Source organism: Pipistrellus kuhlii, unplaced genomic scaffold (genome assembly GCF_014108245.1).
Source record: "Pipistrellus kuhlii isolate mPipKuh1 unplaced genomic scaffold, mPipKuh1.p scaffold_m20_p_31, whole genome shotgun sequence".
Taxonomy (NCBI): Eukaryota; Metazoa; Chordata; class Mammalia; order Chiroptera; family Vespertilionidae; genus Pipistrellus; species Pipistrellus kuhlii.
Genome location: NW_023425531.1, coordinates 1,043,491 through 1,059,707, shown reverse-complemented (window position 1 = coordinate 1,059,707; position 16,217 = coordinate 1,043,491). Strand labels below are relative to the sequence as shown.

At 35.3% G+C, this 16,217-nt stretch overlaps 1 protein-coding gene across 1 annotated transcript in view; it reads right to left on the bottom strand.

Moving 5' to 3' along the window:
* Positions 1-15,795, bottom strand: part of LOC123653337 (phospholipid-transporting ATPase ABCA3-like) — a 40,545-nt gene extending 24,750 nt beyond the window's left edge. The window contains exons 1-3 of the mRNA XM_045589321.1: positions 15,331-15,795; positions 14,765-15,017; positions 11,168-11,295 (exon numbers count right to left, since the gene is read on the bottom strand). Of these exons, the coding sequence (XP_045445277.1) occupies positions 11,168-11,295; positions 14,765-15,017; positions 15,331-15,390 (441 nt within the window). The 5' untranslated portion in view covers positions 15,391-15,795. The remainder of the gene's footprint in view (positions 1-11,167; positions 11,296-14,764; positions 15,018-15,330) is intronic.
* Between the last annotated feature and the right edge of the window lie 422 nt (positions 15,796-16,217).

The following is a 16,217-nucleotide window of genomic DNA, read 5'->3' as shown; positions in this document are numbered from 1 at the left end:
GACACACACACCCATGCCTGAATTTCATGCATTGGGCCTCTAGTTGATAAGTAAAAGAGAACTGAAGGTATGGAAACATGGAACACACTGATAAATCTCAAGGGGAAGGGGGAAAATATTAACCAAAGATCTTATATGCATTACCTATGTAATGTAAACAGACAATATTGTGATGAAGGCCTGGGGCATGGCAGAAACTGCAACTGGGGAAAACTGGGAGAATCTGTAATACTCTCATAAATGAAGATTTAAAATAAACAAATATATAAATAAATAAATATCTTGGCTGCTAATACATTGTTATATATACAAAATATATATATATATATTTTCCAACACTATGCCTTGATAATTCATTTTATTGATGTAGTTTAAAATATTTTTAAGTAATTTAAATATTTATTAAAACAACTGTAATTTTTTTAGGTTGGTAGAATAACATTTATTAAAATAATGCCATGGGTTAATAGAAACAACAAAGATCCAAAGAAGTAAAATGCAAGCTATGTAAAATCTCAACTAACAGCTAACGTATTAGTTAGCTAATATATTGATTCATTAGCTAACTAAAAACCCAAGAAAGATAAGACACCCAATATAATAAAGTACTGCAAAATAATTGGCAATTTCCAACTATCAAAATTGTAATTTTGCATCTAGTGTCCTTTTCTCAATCAAGAAAACAATTATTTTGAATGTAATATAACATACTAGAGGCCTGGGGCATTAAATTTGTGCACTTGAGGGGAGGGGTCCCTCAGCCCAGACTGCACACTCACACAGTTCAGGAGCCCGTGGGGGCTGTCTCTCTGACTGCAGGGGAGCGGCCTAAGCCATTGGTGGGACATCCTTAGCACTGCTGTGGAGACCGGAGAGGCTCCCGCCTGGCTGCTGCTCTTGCCTGTGCCTGGCTTTTGGCTGAGCAGCGCTCCCTCTGTGGGAATGCACTGACCACCAGGGGGCAGCTTCTGCGTTGAGTGTCTGCCCCCTGGTGATCAGGTACATCATAGTGAACAGTTGAGCAGCCTTAGCATATCATTAGGATATTAAGCTTCGATTGGTTGAACAGGCAACTGGCCATATGGACGCTTAGCATATTAGGCTTTTATTATCCTAATAAAACTCCAACACACAAGATGGCTGCCCCCATATGGTCAAAGATGACCACCCCCATATGGTAAAAGATGGCCACTCTCATGTGGATACAAGATGGCTGCCACAAAATGGCCGGCAGGGGAGGACAGTTAAGAGCAACCAGGCCGGCAGGGGAGGGCAGTTAGGGGCGACCACGCTTGTAGGGGAGGACAGTTAAGGGCAACCAGGCTGGCAGGGAAGCACAGTTTGGGCAATTGAGCCAGCAGGGGAGCAGTTAGGTGTGGATGAGGCTGGCGGGGAACTTGTTTGGGGATGATCAGGCAGAAGTGGTTAGGGGCAATCAGGCAGGCAGGTAGGCAGGTGAGGGGTTGGAAGCCAGCAGTCCTGGATTGTGAGAGGGGTGTCTGACTGCTCATTTAGGCATCATCCCACTGAGAGATCCCAGATTGGAGAGGGTGCAGGCTTGGCTGAGGGACACACACACACCCATGCACAAATTTCTTGCACTGGGCTATATAATGCAAGATAGATGTAAGACAATTATAAATTTACATGCAGTTGTAAGAAATAATAAACAGATTGTGTATAATCTAATTTCTCCCAAGGACAAAATTTCAAAAAACTATAACATAATACCATACCTAGAGTATTGACACTGATACAAATCTTATTAGAGTTCCCTAGTTTTACTTGTACTCACATGTCATGTGTATTATATTCTACACAACTTTATCAGATGTGAAAGTTCAAGATACAAAACATTCAAGCACTCCTTTTTTCTGATAGTTATTCCCTGAAACCTCCCCACCTTTTTTATTTTAGAGATAAATTTTATTTATTTTATTTTTGCCCTAGGTGCTATAATGGTAAAGATGACATATGTTTGATGTCAAGGGCATGTACATCGGTGGCAGGCACATCCCTGGTAGGGGGTGTGCTGGAGGCAGCTGGTCGATGTTTCTCTCTCATTGATGTTTCTAGCTCTCTATCTCTCTCCCTTCCTCTCTGTAAAAAAAAACCAAAATCAATAAAATATATATTTAAAAATATTATATAAGTGGAATCATAGTATTAAAATTTTTTAAAATATATTTTATTGATTTTGTACAAAGAGGAAGGGAGAGAGATAGAGAGCTAGAAACATCGATGAGAGTCATCAATCAGCTGCCCCTTGCACACCCCCTACTGGGGATATGCTCGCAACCAAGGTACCTGCCCTTGACCGGAATTGAACCCAGGTCCCTTCAGTCCCCAAGCCGACGCTCTATCCATTGAGCCAAACTGGTTTCGGCATAGTATTAAAATTTTGAAATTGTTTTTTCAAACCACATAATTTTCTGGAAATTTAGCTAAATAGTTGTGCGTGATTATTGATTTAATTTATGATAAAATACACATAACAAAATTTACCATCTTAACCATTTATAAGTACACACTTCAGTAGTTTTAAATATAATCACATTTTTGTGTAACCATCTTCACCATTCATCTCTATACTTGTTTTCATCTTGTAAAACTGAAACTATACCTATCCTATATAATAAAAATCTAATATGCAAATTGACCAAATGGCAGAACAACCAGACCTTAACTACCAGACCTGCCCCAATTCTGCAGGCTCCAAACTGGTCAAGGCAGGTGCCAATGGGGGCCCACCAATCATCCCGCTGTTCACCTCACAGATCGGCCCTTGTCTCCTGCAAGGCACAGGGACTCTACCTGTGCACAAATTTTGCTATTGGAGGAGCTGCCCCATGGTGGGCAGTGTACTCCCACAGGGGGGCGCCACTCAGCCAGAAGTCAGGCTCATGGAGGTGAACACCTTGTTGGTGACAGGAGCCTCTTCTGCCTCTGAAGCAGTACTCAGGAGCAGCAAGCTGAGAGGTAAGGAGTAAGCAGGTGGGCAGCAAGGAGCGAGGGATCACAGTTGAGAGAGGGATTTCTGACTGCCAGTTTAGGCAGACATTTCCTGAGGGGTCCTGGACTGGAAGAGGGCACAGGCCAGGCTGAGACACTCTCATCTTCCACCGCAGTGCATGAATTTTGGGCACCAGGCTTCTGGCTAAACAATAAATAACCATTCTTCCCCCTGCCACAGCTCCAGGGAATCACCATTACGTTTCCTGTCTCTAAGATTTTGACTAAATACCTCTCATAAGTAGAACCATGCAATATTTGTCCCTTTATGATTTATTTCACTTAAAATAATATCCTAAAGATTCATACATGTTGCATTGTGTATCAGAATCTCCTTCATTTAAGCCTGAATATCATTCCACTATAAGTATAAACCATATTTTACTAATCTATTCACCCATCATGGACACTTGGGTGGCTTCCACATTGAAACTATTATGAATAATGCTTCTATAAATATTGGTGTAAAAAGATGTCTCTTTGAGATTTACTTTCAATTCTTTTAATTATATACCCAGAAGTGGAATTGTGTGGTCATGTAGTAATCTATTTTTAATTTTTGAGAACTTCCATGTGACTCCACAGCTGCCATACCATTTTACCACCAAAAGTGCAAGGTCCCTAAGGCTCTCATTCTCCACATTCTCACCAACACCTATTTCCCATGCTTTGATAGTAGCTGTCCTAACTGATGTGAGATGGAATCTCAGTGTAGTTTTGATGCATATTTCCCTCATGATTAGTAGTACTGAACATATTTTCATGTGCTTATTCACCACTTATTTAACTATTTTAAAGAAATGTCCATTGCCTATCTTTGAATTCATTTTTTAAAAATTTTTTCTTGTTGGGACTTTTAGAAGTTCTCTATATATTCTAAATATTAATCTCTCATCGGATATATAAGTAGCAAATATTTTCTTTCATTCTGTGTATTGCTTTTTATTCCACAGATGGTATCTTTTTAGTTTAATTTTCTTTTTTAAAGTTACACGAATTGGGGTGACATTGGTGAATTTAGAAAGTGTACATTTCTATCATACATCAGATTATGTGTATTGCACTGTGTGCCCACCAGCCAGTCAAGTCTTCCATCACCATACATTAGACCCCCTTATCCTTTCCTACCATCCTCCCCACTTTCATCTAGTAACCATGCTGTTGTCTGAGTCTATGAGTTTTTGTTTTTCTTGTTTGTTAATTTGTTGCTTTCAGTTTTATATTTCACTTATGAGTAAGATCATATATGGTTCTTGATTTTTTTTCTGACTTAGTTTGCTTAGCATGAAATTCTCAATCTCCACCGATGTTGTTCATGGCAATGTTTCATCTTTATGAATGGCTGGGTAGTATTCCATTGTATATATGTACCATTCTTCTTCATCAAACCATATATATATATATATATATATATATATATATATATATATATATATATATATACCACTTTTATTTTTTCCCAAGTCTTGGCTACTATTAGTAATGCTTCAATGAACATGTGGGTGCATATATCATTGTGCATAAATGATTTCCAAATTTATACCCAGAAGAGGGGTTTGCTGGGTCATATGGTAACTCTATTCATAATATTTTGAGGAACCTCCACACTGCTTTTTTTAGTGGCTGAACCACTAGCAGTAAGTAGTGAATGAGGGTTCCATTTTCTCCACAACATCTCTAATACTTATTAATTGCTACTGTTATTGATTATAGCCATTCAAACATGTGTGTGGTGGTATCTCATTATCATTTTTTATTTTAAATTCATTTTATTTTATTTTTTTATTGGAATTTCCTAATTGATAGTGAACTTGAGCATCTTTTCACATATATCTTGGCTATTTGTATGTTTTCTTGGGAGAAGTGTTTATTTAGGTCTTCAGCCCATTTTTAGTTGAATTATTTATTTTTGTGATGTTGAGTTGTATGAGTTTTTACATATTTTGAATATTAACCTGTGGGGAAGCATGGGACTTGGTTGGAAAGTCTGTAAGGAGGATTCTCTGAAAGATTGGAGGCCTTTAGGAGATTCTTGCTAAAGGTGGAAGACCATCCCTTGACTTTTTCAAACAAGTCTGAGCCCCTGGGTGTATTACTGGAACCTTTATGTCTAGATTTCAAAACGTCCTTGTTTTGAAGACACTACAAGGAGACTAACCCTTCTGATAGTATCTAAATTTTAGTTCAAACCGTTGCTACAATAAAAGCCTAAGGAGGCAGGAGAATAGGGCTGTCTGATTCCTTTAGCTAGGCAGTCCCTTAGCCCTCTCTTTCACAGAAATGCGTGAGAGTAATCATTCATCCGTTGCTCAGGGTCTGCTGTACAGTCCCGCCATTAACCCATGTTGGAGCTGTTTTCAAATATCTTCTCCATTTGCTTGGTTACCTTTCTGTTTGTTGGCAGTTTCTTTTACTGTACAGAAGTTTTTTAGTTCAATAGTCCCATTCATTTATTTTTGCCTTTACTTCCCCTGCCTTTGGGTTCAAATTCTTTAAATATTATCTTAAACCAAGGTCAAATTTATTGCTTATATTTTTCTTCTACATGATTTATTGTTCAGGCCTTATATTTAAGCCTTAGATCTACTTTGAGTCAACTTTTACATGTGGGAACAAAAAGAAGTCTAATTTTATTCTTTTGCATGTGGCCTTCAGATTTTCACAGCATGTTTTATTGAAAAGGCTTTCTATTCTTAATTATATGTTTTTGGCTCCTTTGTCGAAAATTATTTGCCCATATATATGTAGTTTTGTTTCTAGGCTCTCAATTCTGTTTTATTTATGTGTGTTTGCTTTCCTGCCAATACCATACCATTTTTATTATTGTCACTTTGTAGTATAATTTGAAGTCAGGGAATATAATACCTCCAGCTTCTTCTTCCTCCTCCTCCTCCTTCTCTTCCTTTTCCTTTTTCTTTTTCTTCGTGGTGGCTCCATACAAATCTCATGATTTTTTGTTCTATTTCTTTATAGTATGTAATTGGAATATTTTTTATTGTTGTTAATCCTCACTGTAGGATATTTTTTCTATTGCTGTTTAAATATACATATTTTAATTCATTTCAAAGAGGAAGGGAGAAGAAGAGAGAGATAGAAACATCAATAATGAGAAAGAATCATCCATTGGCTGGCTCCTGCATGACTCTACTGGGGACCCAGCCTCCAACCCCAGGAATGAGACCTTGATTGGAATTGAACCTGGGACCTTTTAGTACACAGGCCAATGTTCTACCCATTAAGTCAAGCAAGCTATGGTTCCATTGCTTTTTAGAGAGAGTGGAAGGGAGGGAGAAAAAGAGGAGGAGGAAAAGAGAGAGTAAGAGAAAAACTGATGTGAAACATAAATTGGTTGCCACCTGTGCAATCCCAGTGGACCAAGGATGAACCTGTAATCTAGGTACCAGGAATTGAACCTGTGACCCTTCAATGCACAGGCCAATGCTCTAACTACTGGAAACTCCTCACAGGGCTCTCGTTGGGGTTTTGATGGGGATTGCATTAAATCTGTATATTACTTTGGGTAATATTAGGTCTAGTAATAATTAATGTCGTTTTCTAATACTTTTTTTAAAAATCGAATTTATTTAAACAATACAACAAAATTTAATCAACAATATAGTTGCCGTTGTTTTCTACTACTTGTGACCAATGCTTAGGAAGCATTTTAATCCCTCTGTTGTAAAATTCTTGTGATTTTGATGCAAAAAATTCGGTCAATGCATTTTTGAGGCATTCTTCATTATTAAATTTTTTTCCAAGAAGAAAGTTTTGCAAAGAACGAAACAAATGGTAATCGGAAGGGGCAATATCAGGAGAATATGCAGGTTGAGGGAGAACTTCCCATTCCAACTGGCGCAGTTTTTCAGCAGTGATTCTTGCAGTATGCGGTCGTGCGTTATCGTGGTGAAGAATTACGCCCTTCCGATTAATCAGCGCGGGTTCTTTTACTCTTAAAGCTTGGGCTAACCTTTCCAATTGGGCACTATGCACTGCACTTGTAATGGTTTGGTTAGATGGTAAAAGTTCATAATGAAGAATTCCTTTAAAATTCCACCAAACACACAACATCACTTTTTTCGCATGCAAGTCAGATTTTGGCGTGGGCTGCGGAGCCTCATTTTTGTCCAACCATTGAGGCTGCCTTCTCAAATTAACATACAGCACCCATTCTTCATCTCCAGTAACAATTTGTTCTAAAAACGGCAAACGGTTTTGACGAGAGAGGAGCGAACTGCAAATTGTGACTCTTTGATTACGGTTGTTGTCGGTCAACTCATGAGGAACCCATTTTCCAAACTTTTGGACTTTGCCAAGTGCACGCAATTGATTGGAAATTGTTTTCTGTGAACAATTTAAAGTTGTTGCAAGCTCTTGTTGGGTAATTTGAGGATTTTGCACCAAAAGAGCTTGAAGAGCTTCTTGATCAAAATTGGACACACGGCCTCGACCACTCTTGTCATCTAACGAAAAATTTCCCTCGCGAAATTTCTCAAACCAATGCTGGCATTTTCTGGCGCTAACTGCATCTTGACCAAGAGGACTACAGATGTTTTTTGCAGCCTCACTTGCTTTTCTTCCTAATTGGAACTCGTAAAGCATGTAGTGCCGAATATGCTCTTCATCCGCCATCTTCTTAGCCCTAGTTTTGCAACGAAAACCAAACCAAACACAAACTTTTTCAAGCAAAATTTGTTAATTGCACTTCACACGTTCTGTAGATACCACGTGTTTGAAGGTTATGTCAATACAAGTCAACGCCAAGCAAGATTTTAAACGAATGTTAAAAAACGACATTAATTATTACTAGGCCCGATATGACCATTTTAACTATGTTGACTCTTCCAAACCATGAACACTGAAGATTTTTCCATTTCATTGTGTCTTTTTAAATCTCTAATCTCCAAAATTTACAACTTAATAAAAGATAAAATACAACTTAATAAAAGATTTTAAAAAATCCAATGAAAAAAATAGGCAAAGAGCCTAAATAGACACTTTCGAAAGACGGCCTACAATAGGCCAAGAGTAAGGTGACCAGACGTCCTGCTTTTGGCGGGACAGTCCCGATTTTTAACAATTTGTCCCGCCTCCCGCAGCGTTTTAAACAAGTCCTGATTTTTGGAAAGAATGCATGACAAGCTAGGTAATGGTGGGAGAACAGGAAGGGAATATACGGTTTTCGGTGGCCATGTGGCTATTTAGCCAGTATATGAGTTTTATATTATTTTTGTTAATTTTATAATGTTAAACTTTAATAATAACAAATAATTGTTGAGAACTGATTATCAAGAACTGCTTATCAAAGTTCTCCTTGTTGATCACTTGTTAGAATTTGACCACCATTGTTTGGACTTAATGAACAATGGCATTTTTCAGGATTGGCAACAATGAAAACATTTTGTAACTCTCTCTCAGACGATATACATTGTAATGCATGCTAGTAAGCTAGTTAAACAAGTGATGTCATTACAAATCAGCTATTCAGACAATTTAGGTAAGTAATTTGTTTATTTCATAAATACATAAATTTTCTTGAATTTAGCAGACAGTACTTGTATTTTTACATTTTATAGTGATGGCAAAAAGTCTAGCGCTGGTCTTGAAAGTGACATTTACAACTTATATGACAATTAAGTGTTGAGACTTTGAAAGCCATTTTATGTGTGAATATATAATTTAATAAATTCTTGTGAAAAATTTCATAACCTTTCACACGACAGCAATCTACTAAAAAAATTCACTCAAATGAGAAATTTGCCAAAGAATAAAATAATACTATACATATTTTTATTTATTATATTTGTAAATTGTACTTATGTTGAAATTTTAAAAAATATATTACAATACTATTTTTGCCTTCTATGAAAATTTTTGTTGCTCCATATAGACCAAATTTTAAATCAAGACCCCCCCCCACCCCAGTCAATGGTGTCCCGCTTTACCAATGTTAAAATACAGTCACCTTAGCCAAGAGACATATAAAAACATGCTCAAAGTCACTAATCATCCAAGTGATGAAAATCAAAATGACAATGAGGTACCTGTCAGAATGGCTACCATCAATAAATTGACAACAAGTGCTGGAGAGGATGTGGAGGAAAAGGAATCCTTGTGCACTGCTAGTGGGAATGCAGATTAGTGCAAACACCGTGGAAAACAGTATGGAGTTTCCTCAAAAAACTAAAAATGGAACTCCCATTTGACTTAGTTATCACACTTCTAGGAATATGGTATATCCCAAGAAATCAGAAACACCAATCAGAAAAAAAATATGAGCACTCCTATATTCATATCAGCACAATTTACAATAGCTAAGATTTGGAAAGAGCCTAAGTGTCCATCAGCAGATGAGAGGATTCAAAAACTATGGTACATCTATACAATGGAATATTATGCTGCTATAATAAAGAAGGAATTCTTATCATTCGTAACAGCATGTTGGACATGGAGAACATTATGCTAAGCATAATAAATCAGAGAAAGATAACTATAACATAATCCCACTCATTTGTGGAATATAATGTACAACATAAACTAATGAATAAAAATAGAGACAGAAAAGCATGGAACAGATTGTCAAACTTCAGAGGGAAGGGGGGTTGTGGTGGTTGTAAAAGATCAACCAAATGACACGTATGCATACATATAAGCAAAACCAATGGACACAGACACTAGGAGGGCAAGGGCATTTGCTGGGGTATGGGGGTGGCCAGGGAGAGGTCAATGGGGGGAAAGGGAGACATACATAATACTATATGTAATACTTTAAACAATAAAGAATACACACACATTATATATATATATATATATATATATATATATATATATATATATATATATATGTGTGTGTGTGTGTGTGTGTGTGTGTGTGTGTGTGTGTGTATATATATATATATATATATGTATATATATGTATATTCCTCTCATCAAACAAAAAAAAATGGTTATTCTGTGAGTGGATGAATATGTGACTAATCTTATTGAGTAAACATTTGGCAATATATACTTGTATTACATTGTACATCTTAAACGTATACAATATTACATGTCAATTATATCTAAATAAAACTGGGGGAGAAGGCCAGGCACCTGAGAAAATAATTTGAGGAATTTTGGTGTCAGGAACCTAGTTCAAATATTTGGGGACATAGCACAATCAGTGATAAAAATGAAACTTGAAATGGCACTGAATACACTTTAAGCCAATGTATATTGTTGAGCCTAAATCCATATAAGCATAGATAATTTTGATTCCATAAATGGAAAGAAGTTGGCACAGAATAGTCATGAAAGGATGGGACACACAGAAGTAACATGTACTATTCTAGTAGTGGTTTTACTAATCTTGCCTTCTACTGACAAGCATCTGTATATTAAACACAGAATTTGGTTCCATATTTATGTATTGCAGGTTGACCATTTATTTCTATCAACACCACCAATATAATCTCTATAGGATCTTGTTAGGAGTTAACAATTTCAAGGCAACCTTTCTCTCTCCTTCCCATTGGCTATGCTATAATAAGATTCTCAATGCCTAAAGATGTCCTAATTCTAAATCAGTGTGGCAAAGCCTTTGAGTTTTCCCTAGAGATTTATAAAAGGACTCAAATTCTGTTTCATTAAAAGAAAGAGGATTTTCCCCATGACTGGTTATCTATTAGTGAAAATGCATCTGCTCTATTATTGCACCATCATGCTTCAGAACTAAAAGCATTGCTTGAGCAGTCCAAATTTCCCATGAATCTAAGATTAAAGATCTGGATTTATATTCTTGTTCTGTTGTATATTAATAGTTTCCTTTTAAAAAAAATCATTTCTTCATTTATAAAATAGAGTTAATTTTGTCAAATTCTAAAACTCTAGAAACTAAAAGGGCAATTATTAGAAAACTTTATTTATTTTATTTTTAAAAATATATATTTTATTGGTTTTGTACAGAGAGGAAGGGAGAGAGATAGAAAGTTAGGAACATCGATGAAAGAGAGTGATCGATCAGCTGCCTCTTGCACACCCCCTACTGGGGATATGCCCACAACCAAGGTACATGCACTTGACCGGAATCGAACCCGGGTCCCTTCAGTCCCCAAGCCAACACTGTATCCATTGAGCCAAGCCGGTTTCAGCTATTAGAAAACTTTAAATAAAACCTCACCTGAAGTGGCAGAGAGTCATTGATGTTGTTGAAGTCATTGTCAAAAACAATGGCAGCTAGCACATTTCGAGATCTATAGTCATACTTCAAGTACGTCTCAAACTCACTTTCTGCATGAAAGCCATGAACTGTAGAGAGGAAAAGTGTTCACTTAAAAATGTCTGATAATCCCTCATGTGGGGGGAGATACTACTTCACAGGGACAAAATTTTGTCAAAATATTATAAGTTTAAAAACACTGTTTCTCAAATATTGCTATCATAACTACTTAATGGGATTCGGGGTTCAACACAATTTTAGGTATTTTATAAAGTTCTACTACAATTTTAAATAATAATAATTATAAAGCATATACAGTAGGCAAAAGCAGGTTTAGAATTGTTCATATGGAAAATAATACAATAATCTTACCTAATAATAGACAAACATGTAAATTGACCATATCTCCTCTACACCACCAGCCAATCAGGAATGATGTGCAAATTAAACCAAAAAAGATGATGGGTAATTTGCATTTAAGGCGCCAAGTGACAGGAAGGGCAGGATGCAGGCGTTCTGCCCCACCCCTAATCTCTCAGGGCTTCTGGGCAGCGTGGGAAGGCGGAGCTGGAGCAGAAAGAGGCAGCTCTGGGGCAGGAGAGGAAAGGGGCTGGGCCGGAGTGGAAAGGTGGTGCTGGCAGCCAGGGAAAGGAAAGCCCATTCTAGCACGAATCTTCCTGCATTGGCTTCTTGTTAATAAATAATAATACAAGAATAAACTTTGTGTTTCATGTACTCACAACTGTAAACCTAGTTTTGCCCACCCCTGTATAAAGGTAAGTCATATTCAACAAGAAAATGCAAATCACGAACACAATGAGATACCACTTCATATCTATTGAGATGGCTACAATAAAAAAGATAGATGACAACAAGTGCTGTTGAGAATGTTGAAATATTGGTTCCTCCATACACTGCTGACCAGATATAAAATGGTACTTTAAAATAAGCCTGTCAGTCCCTCAAAAAGTTAAACACAGAGTTACCACATGAGGTAGTCATTCTACTCCTAGGTGTATACCCAAAATAAATGAAAACATATGTCTACAGTAAACTAACAGATGCATAGTCACAGAAGTACAATTTATAAGAGCTCAACTGTATAAAAAATGCAAATGCCAATCAACAATAAAGGATATACCAACTGGATACAGTATATTCACACAATGGGACATTTAACAACAAAAAGGAATGAAGTAATGATACATGCTACAAAAAGGATAAACTCTGAAAACATTATACTAAGTCAAAGAAGCCAATCATGTTGAAACCGATTTGGCTCAGTGGATAGAGCGTCTGCCTGTGGACTGAAAGGTCCCAGGTTCGATTCCAGTCAAGAGCATGTACCTTGGTTGAGGGCACATCCCCAGTGGGAGGTGTACAGGAGACAGCTGATCGATGTTTCTCTCTCCTCAATGTTCCTATTTCTCTATCCCTCTCTCTTCCTCTCTGTAAAAAATCAATAAAATATATATTTAAAAGAAACAAAAAACAAAGAAGCCAATCACAAAAAATTACATATTGCATTTATATAAAATCAATATAGAAAGGATATATATAAACATTTTATATAAAAGGTTTATAATAGACAAATGTATTTTGAAAGAAAGTAGATGTTTTCCTAATCTTGGTGAAGATAGGAAATAGTCGTGTCATGACTGAAGGTTATGGGACTTATTTTTGATGAAAAAAAAATGCACTAAAACTAACTGAAGTAATGGTTTCATAATTCTGGAAATATGCTAAAGCCACTGAATTGTACACTTTAAATGAGTAAATGGTATGTGCATTAATTCTCAAAAAAGTTACTAGGTTTTTGATTTTTTTTTGTGTTTTTTATTGTGTTTGTGTGTTTTTGTGTTTTTTTTTTGTAAATCAGAAGATGGAGATAACTTAAAAGCATGCTAAAAAAACAACAACAACATTGTTTGTGGATCAATAACTGTATTGAAATACCAGAAAAAAGAGTCAGTGAAAATAGATCAGCAGAAATTACCTAATGGAAACAAGAGAGAAAAATTTTTGAAAAGAAGTTGAATAGAGCCTCTTTTGGGAAATACAAAATGTATGAAGCATTTATGTCTTCATAGTCCTAAGAGAAGAGAAAAAAGGTCATATTGAAAAACAATTTTTAGACATAATGCCTAAAATTCTCTAGATTCAAAAGGCTCAGTGAACTCTGTACAGAATAAATCAAACCCATGCTCCTACATATCATAATCTAACTTTTGACAAATAAAGAAAATGTCTTAAAAGCACCTAGAGAGAAATGACACATTATATATAGAAAAATAAGGATTCAAAGTATCACAGGGTTTTTTTTGTTTGTTTGTTTTGTTTTGTTTTGTTTTTGTTTTTCCCCTGAGACCAAGGTCAAAAGAAAGTGGCAAATATTTGTCTTAAATGTTGAAAGGGAAAACTGTCAATCCAGAATTTTATAACAAATGAAAATAACCTCAAGACAATGAAGTTGAAATAAATACATTCTCAGATGAAGGAAAAAAAAAAGATATTTTGTTACTAATATACCTGCTTTAAGAAATTTCTTTAAAAATAAGGAAAATTATATCAAAAGAAGACTTGGAACTTTGAGGATGAAGGAAGAGCCACAGCCATGGTAAATATGTGAGAAATAGTTTTCTTAAGTTCTTTAAAATGTGTGTGACATTTTATAACATTTCCTGGTAATGTTTTCAACTTACGTAGATTTGGAAACTGCAACATAAAGAGAAATATATAAAGGGAACTATATATATATATATATATATATATATATATATATATATATATATATAAAGTCATTTAACATTATGATAAGTGGTAAACTAGGCAGAGTGCAAAAAGTAAGTATGCATATTTTAACTCCAAGAGCAACCATATATATCAGAAGTGTAACTAATCCATTTTTTCTTTCATGGATTATACATTTGGTGTCATATTTGATAATTTTTCAACTAACTCTAAGTTGCAAAGATTTTTCTCTCAAAATTTTGTATCATTTTACTTTTATAACTGATTAATTTTGATGCAATTTTTTTTATTTTTTATTTATTTTAATATATTTTATTGATTTCTTATGGAGAAGAAGGGAGAGAGATAGAGGGTTAGAAATGTGGATGAGAGAGAAACATCATCGACCAGCTGCCTCTCGCACACCCCCTACCATGGATGTGCCCGCAACCAATGTACATATGCCCTTGACCGGAATCAAACCTGGGACCTTTCAGTCCGCAGACCGACGCTCTACCACTGAGCCAAACTGGTTTCAGCTTGATGCAATTTTTATTGTTTTGTTTATTGATGTCCAATTGTTCAGCACATTTGTTGAATAATTATCCTTCCACTGAAGTCTTTTGCACCATTATAAAAAATATTTTGGGCTATTTGTGTAGGTCTATTACTGGGCTCTTTGTTCTATGTGTCTATTTCTCTACCAAAAGCACAGTGTCTTTATAGCTACAATTATGTCTTAAAATTGTAATTTTAAGGTTAATTCCTCTAACTTTATTATTTTTTACATTAGTTCTATAAAAATTAAGGATAATCTTAATTTCTAACCTCTTATACTGATGTTTAAATTCCTCTTCGTGTTCTCAATGATCTCATTTATCGCATTAATATTAGAAGGCACGTAAATCAATTCCCACTCTTGAGGATTTTTGAGGAAAGAAGGCAGATCACTGACGGGAATTGGATTATAATATCGAGGTCCAAAAATGTTTATATTCCTAATTGAACAGCTTATCAAAATCAATATTGGAAATACTGCTGCTGTTAGGACTTCAAATAATGAATTAATGTATTGCCTTCTCTAGAAGAGGAACAAAAGATAGTGTTAATGAAGAGTGCACATTCAATGCTTATGAATAGTTTATTATTAATATATTCTGCTAATTTAACACTAGAAAATACTAGGGTTTCCTGGTCTTTCTTGTACCATCCCCATCCCTCTCCATTACCAATCTTCTTATAGATCAGGCTATACTATTGATTAATATAGTTTTGTAGGTTTGGAAGAACTACCTACAGCTATTAAATTGATTTTTTAAAACACAAAAACACACATATCCTGAATTGCAACAGGCTGGCATTTATAGATATTTTCCATGAATGCTTTTACCTACCTTTAAGGTAAAATTTTTCCATAAAAGCATGACAAATTGATTGAATGCCATGAAATCCATTCTTCCACAAAGAGTGTATATTCAACTTCAAGTATGGAGAAAATGTTTTTTAATGTTAAGTTACCTAATAATGTGAAGATCAAGCAAATAATAGCATTACTCCTTTCTCCCAATTTTCTCCTTACTCAGACTTAAAGATTAATACAATAACAATTATATATTTGAGATAAAGAAAATTATATTGTTTATTTTTTTCTACCTATTAATTTACTTAATATCTAATGAAATTCCAATATGTTTAAAACACAAGACAGTAAAGAAATAACAGTAAGAAATGGTTCAATTTCTCCAGAACCTGATGTTCCCTATCCTAGTTTCTAGGACCAGATAGAACCATTGGTGAATTCTACCTAACATCTAAATAACAGTTAATTCCAATCCTCTTCAAAGTTTTCCAAAACAATTATAAAGAACACTTCCAAATTCATTTATATTGATACCAAATCCAGACAAGGACCCTACATGAAAAATAAACAATGTGCTAATATAATATCTCTGATAAACACAGATGAAAAATCCTCAATGTATTCAAATTGAAGTCAACAGTACATTAAAATCATACATCATGATCAAATGAAATTTATCTCTGGGATGCAAGGATGGTTCAGCCTATGAAAATCATTAGATGTAATATAACACATAACAGAATGAAGATTTAAAATCATCTAATCATCTCAATAAATGCAAAAGAAAAGCATTTGACAAAATTCACTCTTTCAGAATAAAATCATTCAACAAATTATATATACAAAGAAAATTCCTCAGCAAAATAAAGGTCATATATGAGAAGCTCACAGCTGGCATGATACTCAAAAGTGAGAAACGGA